This window comes from Schistocerca serialis, chromosome 7, assembly GCF_023864345.2.
Source record: "Schistocerca serialis cubense isolate TAMUIC-IGC-003099 chromosome 7, iqSchSeri2.2, whole genome shotgun sequence".
In the NCBI taxonomy this organism is placed as follows: Eukaryota; Metazoa; Arthropoda; class Insecta; order Orthoptera; family Acrididae; genus Schistocerca; species Schistocerca serialis.
The window spans coordinates 372,010,787-372,034,575 of NC_064644.1; the positions used below are offsets into that span (position 1 = coordinate 372,010,787).

At 43.2% G+C, this 23,789-nt stretch overlaps 1 protein-coding gene across 1 annotated transcript; it reads right to left on the bottom strand.

Moving 5' to 3' along the window:
- Positions 1-2,009: 2,009 nt before the first annotated feature.
- LOC126413096 (forkhead box protein C1) lies at positions 2,010-3,116 on the bottom strand. The gene is made up of 3 exons (XM_050082991.1): positions 2,469-3,116; positions 2,298-2,360; positions 2,010-2,234 (listed from the first exon to the last, which is right to left on the bottom strand). Exons 1-3 carry the CDS (start codon positions 3,114-3,116, stop codon positions 2,010-2,012), a joined length of 936 nt encoding a protein of 311 aa, XP_049938948.1.
- Positions 3,117-23,789: the final 20,673 nt, after the last annotated feature.

Below are 23,789 nucleotides of genomic sequence, written 5' to 3' on the forward strand. Positions count from 1 at the left end.
AATTTCATGACGAAATAGGATCTGTAGCATGAGTTAGCACAAAATCCATCATATATCGCTGCTGTCTTGTAGTAAAATATATTAGACTGTCAGCAATTAAATATATTTACTACATGACAGCAGTGATTTTTTTGGATTTTATGGTAACTGACGCCGAAGTTTTTATACCTCCATGTAAGCTGTTTTAAATGACTTATAATGCCCGATGATCGCCAAAGGATAAACTGGTGATAATATGGAAGTATTTTTTATCAGATATTGGCGGTGGTCTATGGCGTTTTTAAATGATCTGAGCGACACAAAGAAGGCACCCAAGTCCGTATGACCATACGGGGATTAGAACTGAAAGCCTGTCCAGTGTCAGTTTTCTTAAGTAATTCTGCAACAAAAGTGCTGACCAAGATGCTCAAAATTTGATCAGATTCGAATACGCAAGTGACAGAAACATTTTTGGGTGTTACGTCGGATAGTGTTGTGACAACGGCACAATATTTCTACGAGGAGGTTGGTCGTAATCTTCAGTTACAGTTAAGACGTCGCGGAGATAATAATCATTTAATGTTTGGTCGTTCTGACGACACAGAAAAAAACTAAGAAAAATTGTTCCCAGAATTGATAAAGCTGAAGGTATCATTCCGTACAAGCATTAGTGGTATTTTATTACAGAATGATCAGGTAGTTCTTAGATGCGCCATAAAATTTATTTTAGTTGGAAATTTTAAAATTTGAACACAGGCCTATAAAGAAGATGCAGTTACCATTTTTAGTGGTTAGCTAACATAAATGTTTATTCTTTTAAAGCATATGATATCCGCCATTCATTGCAGAAATTATTTGTTTCAAAATTTCAATTTCGGCCTCTGGGCCATTTTCAAGAAGTACTGCAAGATTTTGGTTCAGCAAATGCCAGACTTTATAATGCTCCGACATGTATACATGTCATCGTCAAAAATAGCCCTTTTCACTGTAGAAATACAGTAAAATCGAACGAGTTCGAAGCTCCGTACATCTTGAAATGCTGTAGATTACGTGAAATGTTACCAATGTTAACATCCTTCACATAAATCGCTCCAAATGAATGTTTTAAGACATTGTTTACATGTGGAAGGAAAAAAAAATTCTACATGATTGAACACCAGACCACGATAAGTTAATAACTGTGTGTGTCGCAAAGAGTAGCGGGCTCCAGAATCTGTTTCTAAATACTTCTGTTTGTAAGGAAAAGACTGATAATTACTTCTATATTTAAAAACTAAGAATTTTTACTTATTTGTTAATAATTGAGAATTATTTTTTAGTCGGCTAATAAGTGCAATTACATGTTTTTTAATGAGTTCTTTTGTGATTATTGTGAATAATGTTCCCACGCTGAAGCACAAATAAAGGGGGTAAAAATCTGAAGTACGGTTACCTTAATATCATACGACGCAACTTTTAAGGGTTTTGAAGGAATACATGAGATGAATTCGCAGTGGCGAATATGGAAAACAGTCGGCTCTACAGTGGGTTGACAAAATGAAAATTTGTGCCGGACCGGAACTCGAACCCAGGTTTCCCGCTTAATCAGGAGCAGTCGCCTTGCCTTAGGCTATCCGAGCACGCTTCACAGCCAGACCGAAACTTCCACATGTCGTCAGCCATGTGTCTGCAACCTGAGCTTACAGATCCGTAAAGCAGGCTATATACCCGTACAGGGGAGACAGTGTAATTGAAAGTCGATTGCTCGGTGTCGGCGGATAAATGCGATATTGCAGTGCTTTGCATGTCTAGGAGTGCTATGCAATGACGTAATTCTGGAGGAGTTCTTACGTCCGGAAAGGGTCAAACAGGGAACAAGTACGTGACTGTTGATGCCTCGTTTAATCTTAGTATAGGTATGACTTAGCATAGTCTCCGATATGAACAAAATAAATAAGATTAGTCTATTGAGGGGGAGTGCATTACGGGGAGTGGTCACTGGGACGGGCAAGAAAACGCTCCGCGGAGCCAGAGGCGAGGTTACCGGGCGCTCAGGCGTCGGAGATCTCGGTGATGGTGACGGCGCCGGTGGCGGCGAGGTGGTGCAGGCGGCGCTGGTGCAGCTGCAGCGACTCGTAGTAGCGCGACACCAGCGCCTGCTCCAGCCCGGGGAACGCCGCCGCGCCGGGGGCGGGCGCCGCCGCCCCCGGGGGCGGGGGGGACGACGCCCAGCCGCAGTCGCCGCTCACCACGTCGATGTCGTCGTCTTCGCTGCCCTCCGCCCCGAAGGTGCAGCGCTTGGTGGGCGGCGCCGGCGAGGACGAGGCGGCGGTCGTCGCCCGCGGAGGGTCGTCGGGAGCGAGCAGCGACGCCACGTCGAACTGCCGCTTGCGGCTGCACGGCTGGTGCGGCGCCGCGTGGTGTTGCAGCGTCGTGTGCGACGGCAGCGTCGGGAAGGCGCCGGCGGGGGGCGGCGCCGCGGCGGCCCAGCACAGCGGAGGCGAGGCCGCCGCCGGCGGGGGCGGCGGGGGCGGCGGCGGGGGCGGCGGCGGGCTCGGCGACTCGGTCCCGTCGTCGTCCACCGCGAGCCCCATGTGCCGGCGCACCTTGCGCTGCGCTTTCCGCCTCCGGAAGTCGCCCTTCTTGAAATCCTCCACGTTGGCCGGGTGTATCGCCCAGTAGTGGCCCTTGCCGTTGGCGCTGCGGCCCGCCTTGACGAAGCAGTCGTTGAGCGACAGGTTGTGGCGTATCGAGTTGCGCCAGCCGGGTCCTCGCGTCCTGAAGTACGGGTAGTGGTCCAGGATGTACTGGTAGATGTCGGACAGCACCAGCTTGGTCTCGGGCGAGCTGAGGATGGCCATGGCGATGAGTCCGATGTAGCTGTGCTGCGGCTTGGGCTCCTCGGGCTGCAGCACGCGTGGGTGCTGGCCGTGCAGCAGCGAGAAGGCGGCGACGCGTGGCGCGTAGGCGGCGGCGGCGGCCGGATAGCACAGCGCCGGGTAGTGCGGCGGGAAGGCGCGCGCGTACTGGTACAGTTGCAGCCGGTACTGGTCCGACTCGTGCAGCGACTTGAGCACCGCCAGCGGGTGCGGCAGCATTGCGGGGCCGGGCGCCGGCGGGCCCGCCGCGGCCACGCTCGGCCGCTCGTTGCTGCACATGGCGGAGCGCTCTGACTGCCGCTGCGCCGCGTGCGCGCCGCGCCTCGCCACCCTCGCCCGCCGCTCCGCGCCCGCCATTGGCCCGCCGGCCGGCCAATCCCCTGCCGCCGCCACGCCCCGCGGCGCCATGTTGCGCGCAAACAAAGCGCTGTTTGGGTAAATACGGTCTCTCCTCCCCCACCCCACCCGCTGGCAACTATTTTCAAACTGGAGCAGCCGGCCGACACGGGAACCCCTCGGCGTTCCCAGCGCAGCGCGCGCATTGAAATCACTAATAACCACGTAACGCCGCCGTCCGCTTTGTACGCCGCCCCTAATGGTTTATTTGGAAACATGTATTTAGACTCGTCGCTAAAAGGATTAACGCGACCGTGGACAGTAGCGTCGGCCGGTACAGAATATTCTAGTTCGGCACGTACGCCCCTGCTGCAAACATGACTTGGGGTCAAAATTATATGGTCCTGCGTCTGCAGCTGACACGTCTGTATCAAATCATACACAAACGAACCACTCACATGTGCTATTCAATATTAGCCTTTGTAGCAGGTGTTGTGTACTCTACTAGACCTTTTTGTTTGATCCACGATAGACGTTGTTGAACTACGTGTTCAGGACAGTATTTACGGTCTACAGACCCTCTCATACAACTTACTCCGTTGCTACTGCTTCAGAGCCCGCGGAAGAAATCTTTCGTTTTCTTTGTTCCGTATCCTCATCTTCTCTGTTTCTCTTTAACACGTTTTTATTATTTAAAGGCTGTCGTGTTCGCTGTTGACTGTAGAAAGTTTTTATTGAACTATTGCATTATCGGCCATTGTACCATTATCAAGTGGCACTGAAAAGATTTTGCTTCAACGCATATCGGACTTTAAAATCCTCCTGCATGTACACACGTAATCGTCAAATCTAAGTCATTTCACTATAGAAATTCAGTGGCATCAAACTGTCTCCACATCGTGAAATGATGTAAATTAAGTAATTACTTCACGATGTACGGAGCTTTGCGCTCTTTTGATGTTACTGTAGACCGACTGGAGGGCCGTGCGGTTCTAGGCGCTACAGTCTGGAGCCGAGCGACCGCTACGGTCGCACGTTCGAATCCTGCCTCAGGCATGGATGTGTTTGATGTCCTTAGGTTAGTTAGGTTTAATTAGTTCTAAGTTCTAGGCGGCTGATGACCTCAGAAGTTAAGTCGCCTAGTGCTCAGAGCCATTTGATGTCACTGTAGACTATTTATATAGTGAAATGGTTTAGGTCTGACGATGAAATGTATACCAGAACGCTGAAATTGCAATTGTCAAATAAACAATTTCTACAGGCAGCGGCGAATGTGATGTCCTTCAATAATTCTGCATGACTGTCAATTCCGACCACGAGGAGTTAATACATAATTAAATGATATATAAAAATTTGTGATAAGAATTTTTAAAAAATTGTAGAGTCCGCTTGCAGCTGTTAATCCTTATTTATTGTGGGATTAAGGTACAACAGGTTTCGCGATAATGAATCGCATCTTCAGGCTTATCTGGCAGGATTGCATTAAGCCAATACGATTTTCCGACGTTCTATAAGGCACATAAACTGGCAACATCAAATGCAACGGATGTTGAAAGACCCATCTATAATCGTAGATAATTACGGATCATCACTGAGAGATTTACTAATTTGGACTGATGACCCATAATTATCTAAGAATATGGATCTTTCAACTTCCATTGCATTTCTTGTTGCCAGGACAGATAGCGTACAGAACGTTGGGAGATCGTATTGGCTTAACGGCTTATTGTAATTCAGCAAAATCAAAAAATGCGGTTCGTTATCGTGAAACCTGTTGTACCTTGATACCACAATAAATGAGGATTATCAGCATAAGCGAACTCTACAGTTGTTTGGAGGATTTTACACAATATTTTTGAAAATATTTCTTAACTATCTACAGACTAAGCTGCAGTTGCCCACATAGAATGATTATAGAAGTTAATACGTTTTTATTAGGTCGCTTTCTTCTCTATCTGTTAGTCTGCACGATACAAATTTTGCAATTGATTTTAGAGTAACTTCCCCAAGAGCTAGAAACTTGAAACATTCAACGTGGCTCAGAACTGGTTGACAAAGCAATGTTAACTCTCGATTAAAATAATTCTCGCATAAAATAACCGCCCTGAAGACGACTCCAGCAAGTCGGTCGAAACGCCAGCAGCTGCTTTAGTGTTTTACAGTGACGCAGCGTATTATCCAAAGTATTTTATTTATAACGACACTGGCCACGGAATTATACCGATGTTAATTCGATTTCTTGTCTGGTGTGTGGACACTGGCCGCTGAATTATACCGATGTTGACTTACTTTCTTGTCTGGTCTGTGGCGGAGGGTACTTTGTGCACCACTGCCATTGCCCTCTATTTCTGTTCCAGTCGCGAATATTTCGCAAGAAGAACGATTGTTAGTAAGCCTCTATATGAGCTCGAATCTCTTTGCTTTTTTTCTTCATGGCATTTTCGCATGAAATATTTAACAGGAAGTAACATATAGGTCGACCCAGATAAAAAAAACCCGAAATTTACCATATCTCGCTGATGTAATCTCATCAAAATGTTTGAAATTGACTGGAAAATTTCACGCACGCAAGACTGCAAGAAAGACTGTAATTATTTAAATGAAATCATTTTTTAATACACAATGTGTTTATTAGAGAGAAAAGTATAAAGTAATATCTTCACGCCTATACAGATTTATAACCCCACACGTATAGTCTTGAATATTTCTGTTCGTGAAATTGTAATAACTATGGAACTACTTATAAAATTCAAAATGAGAAAGTGTGGCGTATGCAATTCGTAACTGATAAACGAATGCTTCAGCTCCTTACTATTATCTATTGCATACACCACACGGTTCTCGTTTTAAATCTTACAGGTACCTTCGTAATTACTAAAAATCGGAAATTTTCAGAACAATTTGAATGGCATTAGGCTCTGTATGGGGCTAGCAGAAATCATTTACTTTTTAGTCCGATTTAAAAACGTGTTATGTTACAAATAGATTTTTATTTGAATAATTAATGAACACCGATACGAAATTGTGAAGTAATTTAATGAATAATGTAGTCCACAACATTGTGTTTTCAGACTCACCGTTTATTTTAATAAATTTTGCACGAAAGCGTGAGCGGGCCTCTCTCTGTGTTCGCTAATTGCTTAGCTACCGGGAGAAGAGAAACTAGATCTGCCTATCCTTAATTATTTTGGGACAAATGAAAAGCAGACGGCGGCAGATATAAAATTGCTGAAATGAGCGCCTAATTGAATAACAAAGAATACTTGAGGGAAGGATACAACGAAAGGAAACATAAAACTACGGAACTAAAAGGAAGAGTTATGTCTACATGACTACTCTGCAATCCATGCTTGAGTACCTGGCAGAGGTGGCAGGGAAAGTGCGGTCTCTACCAGGAGAAATTTTGTATTAATTACTGGTTTGATGCGGCCTGCTACGAATTCCTCTCTTGTGCCAACGTCTTCATCTCAGAGTAGCACTTGCAACATACGTCCTTAACTACTTGATTATTATATTCCAATCTCTGTCTTCCCTTACAGTATTTACCCTCTGCAGTTCCCTTTATTACCATGGAGGTTAATTCCTGATGCCTTAACACATATCCTACCATCCCGTTCCATCTTCTTGTCAGTGTTTTCCATGTGTTCCTCTCTTCGCCGTTTCTGCAGAGAACCTTCCCATTCCTTATCTTACCAGTCCAACTTATTTTCAATATTCTTCCGTGGCACAACATCTGAAATGCCCCGCTTCTCTTTACTTCCTGTTTCCCCACTGTCCATAATACACTACCATATAATGCTGTGCTCCAAATGTGCACTCTTAGAAACTTCTTCATCAAATTAAGTACTATTTGGATACCAGTAGACTTCTCTGCTCGTGCTAGTCTGTTTTTTATGTCATTTCTGCTTCGTCCATCATGGGTAATTTTGCTTCCAAGGTAGCAGAATTCCTTAAATACATCTACTTGACCACCAATTTGAGTATTAAATTTTTCTTCTCAATTCTGCTACGTCTCATTACTTTTGTCTTTTTCGATTTACTCTCAGTTTATATTTTGCACTCATTAGTCTTTTCATTCCATCCAACAGATCTTTTAATTCTGCTTCACTTTCAGTGAGGACAGCGATGTCATCAGCGAATCCCATGACTGATATCGTTCCACTCTGAGTATTAATCGCGCTCTTGAAAGTGTATTTTATTTCCGTCATCGCTTCTTCTATGAATAAATGAGACAGCAGTAGCGAAAGACTGTATCCCTGTCTTACACCCTTTTTAATCCGAGCAATTCGTTCTTAGCCTTCCAGTGTCATTATTCCCTCTTGGTTCTTGTACGTATTGTAGCCCGTATCACCCATTTCCCTGTGGCTTACCCCTTCTTTCTCACAATTTCGAACATCTTTCACCATTGTCACATTGCCGAACTCTTTTTCTAGATCGATAAATCGAATGAGTGTATGCGGCTAGAGACTCCCTGAAAAATATTTAACTGAATATTACTGTTCAAATCTTGTTCAAAGTTTAACGTTCAAATACTTGCTTGGTAAGTTGTTATACTTTGGATGTGTTGCATGACATATAGGCCACTTCTAATAGGGCGTGAGTCGTGAAACCTTAAGAACCGTTTTTCCAGAATCGAGTGACAGAAATCTGAACCGTTATTTTCTTAATTAATATTGTACCCTGAGACGGGGTCTATTCGAGTAACTCATTTAGTTGCATCCCGCTAAAAACTATTATTATGAAGATTGTAGCGGGGCCGTTTCATAAAACGTATAACCAACAACTCTACGACATTCCCCGCCTGCAGCTCGTGGTCTAGTGGTTAGCGTCGCTGTTTCTGGATCACGGGGCCCCGGGTTTGATTCCCCGCCGGGTCGGCGCTTTTCTCCGCCCTGGGAATGGGTGTTTGTGTTGTCCTCGTCATTTCATCATCATTTGGGAGACTGGACAGTGGAAAAACTGGGAATTTGTACGGGCGTTGATAATCGCCCACTTGGGCGCCCCACAAACCAAATATCATCAACACCAGCATTCGGCGCACAGCTCAAGACGGCGAAAACAGATATCTGGAACCCGCTAGTAAACTACGAGGTGCGGCTAGAAAAAAACCGGACTGATGCTGGAAAAAACATTTATTTACAATTATTTACAATTTCATGTTATCTCCTTCAATGTACTCTCCTCCTCGGTCTCTACACCGCTCCATACGAATTTTCCACTGTTCATAGCAATGCTGCAGATCATTTTCGGTAAGTCCATACATTACTTCCGTCGCTTTTTCTTTTACTGCTTCAACAGTCTCAAATCTAGTTCCTTTCAAAGCTGACTTGACTTTAGGGAAAAGAAAAAAGTCACAGGGGGCCAAATCAGGTGAGTAGGGTGGATGATCTAAGATGGGAATGTTGTGTTTTGCCAAAAACGTCTTCACTGACAAAGCACTGTGAGCTGGGGCATTGTCTTGGTGAAGGATCCATGACTTTTTTCTCCACAAATCGTTCCGTTTTCTCCGTACTCGCTCACGTAGGGTAGCCAGGACGCTAATTTAGTAATGCTGATTTACTGTTTGTCCCTCTGGTACCCAATCAATGTGCACAATCCCTTTGATGTCAAAAAAAACAATCATCATTGCCTTGAATTTCGATTTTGACATTCGTGCTTTTTTTTGTCGTGGAGAACCAGGAGTTTTCCAATGCATCGATTGGCGTTTAGTTTCGGGATCGTAAGTAAAAAACCACGATTCATCGCAAGTAATAACATTTTGTAAGAAGGTGGGATCACTTTCAATGTTTTCCAGGATGTCAGAACAAATCATTCTTCGGCGTTCCTTCTGTTCAATTGTGAGACACTTTGGAACCATTTTTGAACACACTTTGTTCATGTTGAAACTTTCATGAAGAATCTGCCTAACACTTTCCTTGTCAACTCCTGTTAACTCAGACACTGCTCTGATTGTTAAACGGCGATCTTGTCGAACAAGTTTGCCGATTTTTTCAATGTTTGCATCAGTTTTTGCTGACAATGGTCTGCCAGTGCGAGTGTCATCACTGGTGTCTTCGCGGCCATCTTTAAATCGTTTAAACCACTCAAACACTTGTGTTCGCGATAAACAATCATCGCCGTACACTTGTTGTAACATTACAAACGTTTCACTTGCAGATTTTCCTAGTTTGAAACAAAATTTGATGTTGACACGCTGTTCTTTCTGTACACGCAACATTTTCCGACGCACAGACAAAACGTCAACTACTTAAAACAGACGCCAAGGGCAGACTGAGTGCAGGAGGCAGATGAAACTCGAGCAGTAGGCGGAGCGAGAGTCACGTGACAGGCCACGCGACTTTCAGCCTTATTGCATTCGTTTTATTGTTTCACCAGTACTAGTCCGGTTTTTTTCTAGCCACACCTCGTATAGAGGCGCGTATATTGCTCTGTAGTCTATAGTTTTAAATATGAACTTTTTTGTGATAGTAAGATGTCGGATTTCACGATCAGTGTTTCCTTCAGTTTATACTGCAGTTGCCGTCTTACCTCCGAAGAAGTCTCTCGCAGTCGTATACGAAATATTAGGGAACAGGTTTATATATCGACCACGGCTTCTCAATCGGGAATTTTAACTCAAGTTTTTCATGATCGTTTGACGTTTTTCTTCCATATATGTACAGACTCAGGATATTACCGCGCTGTTGCCTCTTCTTCATTGCCGGCCGCGGTGGCCGTGCGGTTCTGGCGCTGCAGTCCGGAACCGCGGGACTGCTACGGTCGCAGGTTCGAATCCTGCCTCGGGCATGGGTGTGTGTGATGTCCTTAGGTTAGTTAGGTTTAAGTAGTTCTAAGTTCTAGGGGACTTATGACCTAAGATGTTGAGTCCCATAGTGCTCAGAGCCATTTGAACCATTTTCTTCTTCATTGCCTTGTAAACATCCCTCTACGTAGACGAAAACGTGCTACACCGACAGAATCGGCTTTCATTTTGCTACAAAACTAGTCACACCGAACCCTAAAAAGCATTCACTCACAGCGTAGCTTACAATTTCTAGGTTTACGAAACACCATGAAAAATATGGCCATCCATGTGAGTGCACCATAGCTATTTCATTCTTTTGTGGAGTATAAAATTTCGAGTGCCAACTAAAAGCTAGGTAAGTTCTCCAATAAAACCAAAACAACGATAATAAATGAAATAACATGTAAGAGGCAACAATTACGAGGACAGAAAACGCAACTATAACGCAATTGCATGAATTCTGCTACTTTTGACTGCACATAACAGACGACCTATGAAAATTAAAAGAAGACTTTTGATAACGAATCGAGCATACTCTGATCCCATCGTCTGTTTTCATTTCGCCAATCCAATCCATTTTCCATTTCTTCATGGCGGGCAATTCACTCTCCAGTTTTGGTTATTCGTTCTCTGAGTTTCAGATGGGAAGCGCGTCTGAATAAAGTGCGCTGTTTCCATCACTTCCGTACTTCGATTGTTACCTAATTCATGCAATAAACGTTGGGATCCACATACGTTGTGCGTGATCCTGCCGGCGATTATAATTTCCCTCTGGATTTCATAGAGAAAAAATGGTTCAAATGGCTCTGAGCACTATGGGACTTAACAGCTGTGGTCATCAGTCCCCTAGAACTTAGAACTACTTAAACCTAACTAACCTAAGGACATCACACACATCCATGCCCGAGGCAGGATTCGAACCTGCGACCGTAACAGCCGCGCGGTTCCGGACTGCGCGCCTAAAACCGCGAGACCACCGCGGCCGGCGATTTCATACAGAAGTTTCGTCAAAAAAATTCATGTGTGTTCTACCGGCTCACAAGTTATGTCAAGGAACTGGTTGCTGTCGACCATCTCCTTGAAGAGTGGGGTCCTGACGCCTTGAATCTGGATAATTTTTGAAACTTCCTGGCAGATTAAAACTGTGTTCCGGACCGAGACTCCATCTCGGGACCTTTGGCTTTCGCGGGCAAGTGCTCTACCATCTGAGCTACCCAAGCACGACTCACGCCCCATCCTCACAGCTGTTCTTCTGCCAGTATCTCGTCTCCTACCTTCCAAAGGCAAAGGTCCCGAGTTCGAGTCTCGGTTCGGCACACAGTTTTAATCTGCCAGGAAGTTTCATATCGGCCCACACTCCACTGCAGAGTGAAAATCTCATTCTGGATAATTTTTCTTCACAGGTTTCCCCAGTTTTAAGGGATCTTTGTTTTGCCTTCGACCAGTACTCATTAGGGGAAGCGCGTTTTGAATTCTTCGTACATCTTACATTGTCCCGCAATCACATACAAAATTAATCTTCAGAGTGTGTGGCCGCGATCCAGGTAAAGCCACTTGGAACTCTCAATCCAAATCTTCGAGAGTAAGCAGTACGATGCATCTGGAAACAATGAGTATTTTATATGAAGATGGTATCTGTTCTTTCGGACATGTTCGAAAGAACAGATACCGTCTTCATATATATATATATATATATATATATATATATATATATATATATATATATATATATATATATATAGTTAAGGCTCACAGGCCATTTGACCATCTTCTTCTGTGAGGATGCACAAACAGTGCCCGAACTCTTACGGGAATCGGCAGTAAAGCGTCAATAAGTTGAGAATGTGGGTCTCACGGGAGGCGTGTCAGAGATAAGTTCCTGCAGTCCGCACTATCCTCTGTGTCCACGGTGGCTCAGATGGATTGCCGGCACTGTAGCTCAGCGTGTTCGGTCAGAGGGTTAGATGCCCTCTGTAATAAAAAAAAAAAAAAACTGAGTTAATCCATCAACAACTAACTTCAACGGGCGTCAGGGGATGTCCGCCAATAACAATTGCTACGAACTATAACGAACAAAATGAGATTTAAAAAAATGGATAGAGCGTCTGCCATGAAAGCAGGAGATCTCGGGTTCGAGTCCCGGTCGGGGCACACATTGTCAACTGCCCCCGTTGGCTTGTATCAGCGCCTTTATGCAGCTAGTATTCATTTCAATGTAATTTAATGAGTATTTTCTCACTGTTACAAATTGTTTGCTGATTACTTCAGCTACATCGCATCACGAGGTTTCGAGGGTTGCGATGGTGATGACCAGTGAAGTTGAATGTGATGGTACTCATCTGATACGACATAACCTGTGTGTAAGCCCTCATAGTCCTTCTTCCTCTCGGTTCTTCTCTGCTTCACTTTGGTCCATTACACTTTCTCTTCCGTTACTGCTCGAATTTCTACCGCTCTTCTTCTTTTTCATTTGCGCATCTACCGCTTCCTTGTTCTTCCAGTAAATGTGGACCTGTGTCTTCTTATACTATTCCAAATCTATAATTTCTTCAGTTCCGTGTATACTCACTGGTTCTGTTCCATCGGACGTGGTTTCATTGCGTGTCAACAACTACTGATCGGTTGTGGTTAATACTTCATCCGATCCATTACTTTTTCTAGCATATTCTTTTATGAGACCGAGCGAGGTGGCGCAGTGGTTACCACACTGGACTCGACTTAGGGAGGATGACGGTTCAAACCCGCATCCGTCCATCCTCATTTAGGTTTTCCGTGATTTCCATAAATCGCTGCAGCAGATGCCGGGATGGTTCCTGCTTCCGTGACTTCACTGTCTCAGAATCTTTCTTTAATCTCTTTGTAGTCCCCTTTGTATTCTGTGTCAACATACTAACCGTCATATTCAACTCTTGCACCTGTTCATCTGTTTTCTTTGTGATCTGTTTCTTTACCTCAGTAACCTGTCTATTAGTCTTCTTGTCTAAAGCTTTGTAAGGTGGCTATAATTTCGCACCTTACAAGCACTCATCCAGATACTTTGCCATGAACTACAACCACAATTAGATATCATTTGATAGGTTGTACATCACATATGTGAATATTTGAAGGAGACTGGCATTGTCAGGTACGCCTTGTAAATAATTGTTAACGTTTATTGCATGAAAGGTGACGGAATGTCTTTATTATAAAAACGGCGTAATGAATGATTGCCTATACTAGCAGAGGTTGGAACACCAGTGGAGATGAAACGGCAGGCAGAAGTCAAGCTCTGGGTGGAAGGCCCGCACAGGTGTTGGTCCTGCTTAAACACGGGAAGTACCTAGACGGACGTCGTGGCACCTGAGCTCTGGAGCACAATAGGGTGACGGCCGGCCGCTATTGTAGTAGGGCCGGAAGGATAAACGGATAATACTTCCGAACTCTGCAAATCTTGGACGCAGGTGAGAGAAACGAAGAAGCGGCACCTCGGAAACCACGCAGGCTGGTTTATTTCCAAGTATTTTTACTCAGAAGGGTAGCACTGTATAGGTTTTTCCTCGCCAAAATTTCTGCGCTGGACGACAAAAGACTAAAATGTGTTGGTCGGCGTTCGGAAGAATCTGTATAGAGGGAGAATATTCCGTGGTTGCGTGAATGTGTTTCGTTTTCGGAATTACGATGTTTGGGAGCGGAGCCTTGCTGGGAAGCCAGCGGTGGAGAAACGAGGTCTTCCGTTGCGAGCGCCCGTGTGTGACGGTCGCTCGATATCACCTTTGTTGGTACAGACGGACTTGCTGTCTTTGCTCTCAGGAGAGTTTATAGTTAGTACAGTTAGGCACTGTACTGTTGCCAACCTATACGATTCTGGACTTCACCTCCGGGTTGTAAGCCGTCATTGAGTAAGCAGCGTACAGTAATTGAGAGCACTTCCTCTGCCTATACTTACATTGAGACGTTACCTGAACTCCGTCCTTGTGGCTGGGAGTTCGCGTTTCTCGTCTGTAGAACACAGAGAGGAGAAGACAGTATTAGAGGATATTAGTCAGAGGACCGCCATCTGCCGTCCTAGTGTTTTAAAGAGTTTATTTGTGGCTGAAGTTCTTCCATCGCAGACGAGTGCGAGAACCATCACTTCGACGCACCGGACGCAGTACAAACGGTGATATCGCAAATTGCTTCGGCTTATTATGGCACAAAAGCTAAAGATCTGTGATCACGTTAGTTTATTTCCACTGAGGTTCCACACCACCGTCGATCATCTTTGAAAGTAGTGTCTTCTAGTGCTTGGAATGTAGATGACGTCAGTCATTTCGCGTTATTAATATTAGACCGTGCAGTCATAATAAGGGGGAGAGTTGGGCAATTGGTTAGTAATTTTACTTAGGAAAGGTTTTTTTTAAATCTACGATAAATATATAAACAGGAACAAAGTTTATCATTTAGTAGGATTAGTGCCTTCATCATTCATTTATGTTTAGATTGTAATTTATAGAATTAAGAGATCCTAAGATCTGCTTCAGGGGATAGTTTATTATTTTCCTTTGCGTACATTTATTTTACACCTGCCTGGAGTAGCATCCGGAACTTTCATTTGCTCTTCGCATTTCTTCATGAGTTCTCAAGTTTCATATTCATGGCTCCAACTTGTACGTCAATCATTACATTTTTAAATTGCATCATATTTCCTTCAAATTGTGTGTCCCTTTTTTCCCTCATTTTTCTTAAATAAATTTTCGCTTTCTGAAATCATTTGCCCATTTTCTTGAACCCCGCATCGTTTTTCTCTTTTGCTTTCCTTTAATATCTCTTCATTCTTCTTGGGTGTACGTTCGCTTTTCGTAAACTGCACTCTAAAGCTGCAGGTTGTTGTTGTATGGGCTTGCGAGTGGCATCACTCCGTACTACGCTTTGATGCAATGTTATTTTGAAAGTTCCTGCTACGTGTGAAATTTCTCTATCGTCTTCTCTTCGAAACTCAACTTCTGATATTTCATCATTAACCTGTGCTTGACTGCTTGTCCCCCCCCCCCCCTCCCACCTCTCGTTTCATTTTGCGCTTCTACATCCCATAGCTCACTAACATTTATACTCTGAATGTTGATCGTCCGTGCCTGAACCACTCTCTACCATTTCTAAATTAATTGAAAGTTCTTTCTCTGCCTCGCTTGTTCTTGATCAATTTGTAGCTCACGCACTTGTAAATTTCGGGAAGGCCAAACAGTAACTCTACACTTCAACACTCCAAACGTTTGAGTGAAAACCAATGAACCTACAATTAGATTAGATTTACTTTCATTCCAATTGATCCGTAGTAAGGAGTTCCTCCAGGATGTAGAACACGTCAGAAAAACAACAATACATGGCAAATATTTACAAATCAAACAAATAAGCTAATGTACCATTCCACAGGTCCCAAGTGGCATGGTCGTCATTTTTTAATGAATGAAAGAATCATTTTACAAATACTAATGTAATGAATTTAAAATAAAAAAGATTTTTATTTATTTATAAGGTAATGAACGTGTAATACAACTACTAAATACTTATTTACGATGAACACATTACTACACTGAAATTGTGCAGCAGTTATATTGTACTTATATATACAGGGTGTTACAAAAAGGTACGGCAAAACTTTCAGGAAACATTCCTCACACACAAAGAAAGAAAATATGTTACGTGGACATGTGTCCGGAAACGCTTACTTTCCATGTTGGAGCTCATTTTATTACTTCTCTTCAAATCACATTAATCATGGAATGGAAACACACAGCAACAGAACGTACCAGTGTGACTTCAAACACTTTGTTACAGGAAATGTTCAAAATGTCCTTCGTTAGCGAGGATACATGCATCCACCCTCCGTCGCATGGAATCCCTGATGCGCTGATGCAGCCCTGGAGAATGGCGTATTGTATCACAGCCGTCCACAATACGAGAACGAAGAGTCTCTACATTTGCTACCGGGGTTGCGTAGACAAGAGCTTTCAAATGCCCCCACAAATGAAAGTCAAGAGGGTTGAGGTCAGGAGAGCGTAGAGGCCATGGAATTGGTCCGCCTCTACCAATCCATCGGTCATCGAATCTGTTGTTGAGAAGGGTACGAACACTTCGACCGAAATATGCAGGAGCTCCATCGTGCATGAACCACATGTTGTGTCGTACTTGTAAAGGCAAATGTTCTAGCAGCACAGGTAGAGTATCCCGTATGAAATCATGATAACGTGTTCCATTGAGCGTAGGTGGACGAAACTAAAATGAGCTCTAACATGGAAATTAAGCGTTTCCGAACACATGTCCACATAACATATTTTCTTTATTTGTGTGTGAGGAATGTTTCCTGAAAGTTTGGCCGTACCTTTTTGTAGCACCCAGTTGGTTCTACTGAGAAATTCATCAATGGAGTAGAAGGAGTTGGCCACCAACAAATCATTTAAGTTTCTCTTAAACTGAATTTCGTTGGTTGTTAAGCTTTTTATGGCTGCTGGCAAGTTATTGAAAATGTGTGTTCCTGAATAATGCACACCTTTTTGTACAAGACTAAGTGACTTTAAATCCTTGTGAAGATTATTCTTATTTCTAGTATTGATTCCATGAATTGAGCTGTTGATTTGAAAAAGTGATTTATATTTAATGACAAATTTCATTAAGGAATAAATATATTGGGTAGCAGTAGTTAGTACCCCTAGTTCCCTAAACAGGCTTCTGGAAGATGTTCTTGAGTTCACACCACATATAATTCTTACTGCACGTTTTTGTGCCCGGTAAACTACAGCTTGGCTTGATGAATTGCCCCAAAAAATAAACCCATATGACATTATCGAATGAAAGTAAGCATAGTATGCCAGTTTTTTCATTTTTATATCCCCTATGTCTGACACAATTCGCATTGCAAATAGAGATTTGTTAAGACGCTTCAGCAGTTCTGTGGTGTTCTCCTCCCAGCTGAATTTATTATCAAACTGTAATCCCAAGAATTTAACACTGTCCACTTCTTCTATCTGCTTGTCATCGTATGTTAGGCATATACTTGTGGGACACCCCTTACAAGTTCTGAACTGCATGTAGTGTGTTTTTTCAAAGTTAAGTGACAAAGAATTGGCTAGGAACCAGTGATCAATGTCCACAAATATTTTATTAGCTGACCTTTCTAAGACCACACTTGATTTGCTATTTATTGCAATGTTTGTATCATCGGCAAATAAAACGAACTTGGCTTCTGGTAATGTTACTGATGAAAGGTCATTGATATACACAAGAAAAAGTAAGGGCCCTAAAATGGAACCTTGTGGGACCCCACATCCCAGTTGGATGATGCCTGATAGCTTTATACAAGTCTATTTCCTAATAACACCCTTTGTTTCCTGCCAGAGATATAAGATTTGAACCATTTTGCAGTATTTACTGTTACACTATAATATTCTAATTTACTTAAAAGTATATTATGATTTACATAGTCAAATGCCTTCGACAGATCACAAAATATACCAGTTTCCTGCAATTTTTTGTCTAATGAATTAAGCACATTTTCACTGTAAGTGTAGATAGCCTTCTCAATATCAGAACTGCTGAAATCCCACATACATACTAAAGAAAACACACAAAGCACACAAGAAGCCAGTAAAACCCTTCCAAAACTTCAATCATGATCTTCAACTGGATAACTAAACACTTGTACTAACCTCACCTTACTGAAGAATGAACATGATATGGTTACGCACCAGCAACTTAAAATAATTTATTTTCGTCAATTTAACGATTATTTAGATGGCAAAGGGAAATTATTCCTCGAAAATTAAATCCGGCTTTGAACTGTAGCATGAAGCGCTCGCAATTAACGTATCCTAAGGAGAGTTACCAAATTCTAAGCTTTCGGCTGTTGAATTGTTGGTGGTGAAGGTTTAAAAATGTGAATCTTTAATAAGATATATAACAATGGCCCTGTATATCTGATATAATTAAATCGCTCACTACCCGAAACAATGATCAAGGAATTTATTATCTATGAAATTAAAGAATGATATCAGTTCACTCGGTTCATTACACGAAAATGTACAAGAAATGGTTTAATAGTCATTGACAATATTAAGCTAAAGACCGTGGCAACCAGAACATGGGTCAGGGATGTGATTCAAGTGAACGGGTATGTGGATAACCATTTATACATCCATGTAAGTCGTACCATGATCGCAAAAGGTTAGTGCAAAAAGAAAGGAAATACTACAGACTGGTATGCCGTTGCATCTGTTACCAGATCTGAAAGCACCTTGTACTTCTAACCGTAAGCGAATCTTCAACGTGAAGAGTGAAAGTACTGAACATCGTAAAAATGGTTCGATTGTCCCAAAAGATCGCAATCCGGTTGTGGCTGGGTCTCACCATACTCCTAATCTGCAAGTAGTGAATGAAGTGTGAATGAGTCATTGTCTCTACACCAACAACTCGCGTCTAAATTTAGCTCCACCAGATGACGGACTCTGGCTGCCAAGTCTGCCTCAGGTGGCGTCTGGCTCTCTAAACGCTGGAGAAGTAACTTTCTGAAGTGGACTTCCGGTAAGGAAGACTCGTTTCTCTGAGATTTCAGGCGACACATAATTTTAATTGGCTGTACGATACATATTCTGAGAGCTCACCAGTAAGAAGCTGTCTTCGAAGATACGAGATTCCCATCTTTACTCTCATTTCAGGTGGTTAATTAGTTACGAAATACGTTATTCTTGACGCTCCAGAACTGTGTCCTGCTCTCTCTCTCTCTCTCTCTCTTTGTGTGTGTGTGTGTGTGTGTGTGTGTGTCTACGATCGCCTGTTTGACAAGAAGGGCGGACCTCTTTATGCTCAGCCGTGTTTATTACTTACACTCGGAAATTGCTTAGGTTAACCAATGTTAGCTGTTCTCTTTACAGTTTATTAACAGATTTGTCTTGTGGGTCCTGTGCACGGTGTCTGTTTCTGACAATCTTGAACTTTACTGTTGCCATTCCACTCTTCAAGATGTTGTCTTAAAGGTGGGTGTATTTCGACTAATTCTGACTTCCTGCAGTTCTGTCCACGATAGGAGCTCTTTGGGGGCTCTTCCAAACCAGCACGCGTCCCCAGACCAAACATAACTTTCTGCAGACAGTCTCCGTTACCCCCGCACAACCTAGAGAGACAATGCGTGACGTGACTTTTAGTACGTCAGCGCCAAATTAGCTTAAAGCACTGCCTATTCTGACCACCTGTGGAGGTTCAAATGGCTCTAAGCACTATGGGACTGAGGTCATCAGTCCCCTAGACTTAGAACTACTTAAACCTAACCTAAGGACATCACACACATCCATGCCCGAGGCAGGATTCGAACCTGCGGCCCTAGCAGCAGCGCGGTTCCGGACTGAAGTGCGTAGAACCACTCGGCCACAGCGACCGGCGCGTGTGGAGGTCTCTCGCACCTGTGCGAGACACCCACTGGACCTTCCAAGAATTCTGATGCAGCTGTCTTTCCTGACAGTTTATGGTCCAGGGCGCGTTGCCTCGCCTAAAGCCTAGTGCAAGACGCTTACATAGATGAACATATTTACGTGTGAATGCAGTTCATGATAGGAAATTGTAAGCTATATAGTTTAGTATTGAAAATCACTGGTACTGATTTCATTTGTCGGTCGGGATTAATTAATTCCGATTTAATTTGTCTTTTTATTCGAGTTTTATATGAATTATCAAAAGAAAACATAAGTTCTGAAAATGAGTCCGTGGCGCTTTATTTCAAAGGTCCGTCTTGATTACAGAAACTTTTACAGTTCATTTCTACTGGTTTCGGCTAATGCCATCTTCAGATCATACAGTATTCTGATGTAGGTATCCACGTCAAATTATACACGTACGTCGGCTGTACGTATATCAATTACAGGATAGTATGAGAAAAACAGTCACTTGACAGCTGCTAGGAATGTTGCTCATTGCTACTAACAAGTCGAGGTGCACTACTCAAAATCAAGTTTACTGTTTACAGCCGGCCGGAGTGGCCGTGCGGTTCTAGGCGCTACAGTTTGGAACCGCGAGACCGCTACCGTCGCAGGTTCGAATCCTGCCTCGGGCATTGATGTGTGTGATGTCCTTAGGTTAGTTAGGTTTAATTACTTCTAAGTTCTAGGCGACTGATGACCTTAGAAGTTATGTCGCATAGTGCTCAGAGCCATTTGAACCAACTGTTTACACTTGTCACTGTGCCGCAACAAACTGTTTACAAAGATTTACAAACTGATTGTGAAGATCATCCGCCATATCATGTATGCGACACGTGACTGTCATCTTTGATAACAGCACATTGTGAAATTGAAGATTCCTCTTACTGCTGACTGAAATGCAAAGACATTGCCAGTGTTACACGACACCGAATAACCATTGATACCTAGGTAACACCGCCACCATTCCCTGTTTTTCAGCTGGCGCTTCTCCTCTATTCTCTCGACCTCACTATGCGAGTGCATTTCCCCTCACTCTCCAACACGTCGCAACTGCTCTACTTGCGAACAGAATTCTGTGCGGGTACGGGTGCTCACGTTCAAAATCGGCGAGTTTTTAAGCCCTGGGCTAAAATAACAGCGCGTTCACATCTGGCGTCGTGTTTCCGCTACTAACAGCACGAAAACACGACCCCTAGAGACCTGTTGCTGCTTAGTAGCAAGTTACGAATAGCTAGTAAGCCGCACAACTCACAAATAGTCACCCACATATCCCTTCCGATTCGCCTTACGTTATTCGCCTTAAGTTATTCAGGGCCACTGAAATTATATAAAAAAGACATCGGTAGTCTAGTGACATCATCAGAAAAGAGACATATTCATGAAACCACACCCCACCTAATTACTCTTTAATGTGAAGAAGGCAGTTACAGTTCTCCCGAAACATTGGTATCGTTATGTTCCGTTGATAGCAATCGATGTTCACGAGGTACCCGACTCTAAATGGCAGTTTAATGCAGCTCCTTTCGCAGTGTTCGCTCGGACACTGTTTCAGATGGTCCCGCAAACACTGACAACAGCGATTCCTATCGGGTCTGAAACTAACTGAAGTGGGTCAGAAGCAAAGGGGTGTAAGTACACATCTTGAATTTTTGAGAAAAGTAAAGTAACTTCGCGAGATTCTACATTCTACATCTATATTTACATCCATATTCCGCAAGCCACCTGACGGTGTGTGGCGGAGGGTACGTTGAGTACCTCTATCGGTTCTCCCTTCTATTCCAGTCTCGTATTGTTCGTGGAAAGAAGGATTGTCGGTATGCCTCTGTGTGGGCTCTAATCTCTCTGATTTTATCCTCATGGTCTCTTCGCAAGATATACGTAGAAGGGAGCAATATACTGCTTAACTCTTCGGTGAAGGTATGTTCTCGAAACTTTGACAAAAGCCCGTACCGAGCTACTGAGCGTCTCTCCTGCAGAGTCTTCCACTGGAGTTTATCTATCATCTCCGTAACGCTTTCGCGATTACTAAATAATCCTGTAACGAAGCGCGCTGCTCTCCGTTGGATCTTCTCTATATCTTCTATCAACCCTATCTGGTACGGATCCCACACTGCTGAGCAGTATTCAAGCAGTGGGCGAACAAGCGTACTGTAACCTACTTCCTTTGTTTTCTGATTGCATTTCCTTAGGATTCTTCCAATGAATCTCAGTCTGGCATCTGCTTTACCGACGATCAACATTATATGATCATTCCATTTTAAATCACTCCTAATGCGTACTCCCAGATAATTTATGGTATTAACTGCTTCCAGTTGCTGACCTGCTATTTTTTAGCTAAATGATAAAGGATCTATCTTTCTGTGTATTCGCAGCACATTACACTTGTCTACATTGAGATTCAATTGCCATTCCCTGCACCATGGATCAATTCGCTGCAGATCCTCCTGCATTTCAGTACAATTTTCCATTGTTACAACATCTCGATACACCACAGCATCATCCGCAAAAAGCCTCAGTGAACTTCCGATGTCATCCACAAGGTCATTTATGTATATTGTGAATAGTAACGGTCCTATGACACTCCCCTGCGGCACACCTGAAATCACTCTTACTTCGGAAGACTTCTCTCCATTGAGAATGACATGCTGCGCCCTGTTATCTAGGAACTCCTCAATCCAATCACACAATTGGTCTGATAGTCCATATGCTCTTACTTTGTTCATTAAACGACTGTGGGGAACTGTATCGAACGCCTTGCGGAAGTCAAGAAACATGGCATCTACCTGTGAACCCGTATCTATGGCCCTCTGAGTCTCGTGGACGAATAGCGCGAGCTGGGTTTCACATGACCGTCTTTTTCGAAACCCATGCTGATTCCTACAGAGTAGATTTCTAGTCTCCAGAAAAGCCATTATACTCGAACACAATACGTGTTCCAAAATTCTACAACTGATCGACGTTAGAGATATAGGTCTATAGTTCTGCACATCTGCTCGACGTCCCTTCTTGAAAACGGGGATGACCTGTGCCCTTTTCCAATCCTTTGGAACGCTACGCTGTTCTAGAGACCTACGGTACACCGCTGCAAGAAGGGGGGCAAGTTCCTTCGCGTACTCTGTGTAAAATTGAACTGGTATCCCATCAGGTCCAGAGGCCTTTCCTCTTTTGAGCGATTTTAATTGTTTCTCTATCCCTCTGTCGTCTATTTCGATATCTACCATTTTGTCATCTGTGTGACAATCTAGATAAGGAACTACAGTGCAATCTTCCTCTGTGAAACAACTTTGGAAAAAGACATTTAGTATTTCGGCCTTTAGTCTGTCATCTTCTGTTTCAGTACCATTTTGGTCACAGAGTGTCTGGACATTTTGTTTTGATCCACCTACCGCTTTGACATAAGACCAAAATTTCTTAGGATTTTCTGCCAAGTCAGTACATAGAACTTTACTTTCGAATTCATTGAACGCCTCTCGCATAGCCCTCCTCACACTACATTTCGCTTCGCGTAATTTTTGTTTGTCTGCAAGGCTTTGGCTATGTTTATGTTTGCTGTGATGTTCCCTTTGCTTCCGCAGCAGTTTTCTAACTCGGTTGTTGTACCACGGTGGCTCTTTTCCATCTCTTACTATCTTGCTTGGCACATACTCATCTAACGCATTATGTACGACGGTTTTGAACTTTGTCCACTGATCCTCAACACTATCTGTACTTGAGACAAAACTTTTGTGTTGAGCCAACAGGTACTCTGAAATCTGCTTTTTGTCACTTTTTATAAACAGAAAAATCTTCCTACCCTTTTTAATATCATCGATGCCGTAACCGCTTTATGATCGCTGATTCCCTGTTCTGCGTTAACTTTTTCAAATAGTTCGGGTCTGTTTGTCACCAGAAGGTCTAATATGTTATCGCCATGAGTCGGTTCTCTGTTTAACTGCTCAAGGTAGTTTTCAGATAAAGCACTTAAAAAAATTTCACTGGATTCTTTGTCCCTGCCACCCGTTATGAACGTCTGAGTCTCCCAGTCTATATCCGGCAAATTAAAATCTCCACCCAGAACTACAACATGGTGGGGAAATCTACTCGAAATATTTTCCAAATTATCCTGAGAGTTCAAAATGGAATTTCAAACTCTTTTTGTGGAAATTAGGGATAAAACTACTTTGAAGAATTTTCAGTTTGCATTATGGAATAAAAGGTTAATATAAGTGATCGGCTTTACTGTGAAGAGCCAAGGAAACTGGTACACCTGCCTAATATCGTGTAGGACCCTCGCGAGCACGCAGAAGTGACACAACACTACGTTGGATGGACTAAAGTAGTGCTGGAGGGAATTGACACCATGAATCCTCTAGGACTGTCCATAAATGCGTAAGAGTACGAGGAGGTGGAGATGTCTCCTGAACAGCACGT

Coding starts and splice junctions, on each gene's coding strand:
- LOC126413096 (XM_050082991.1), bottom strand. CDS start 3,116: ATGTGCAGCAACGAGCGGCCGAGCGTGGCCGCGGCGGGCCCGCCGGCG. Junction 2,361..2,468: donor CCCCGCCGCCCCCGCCGGCG/GCGGCCTCGCCT, acceptor GCGCCGCACCAG/CCGTGCAGCCGCAAGCGGCA. Junction 2,235..2,297: donor CTCCCGACGACCCTCCGCGG/GCGACGACCGCC, acceptor TTCGGGGCGGAG/GGCAGCGAAGACGACGACAT.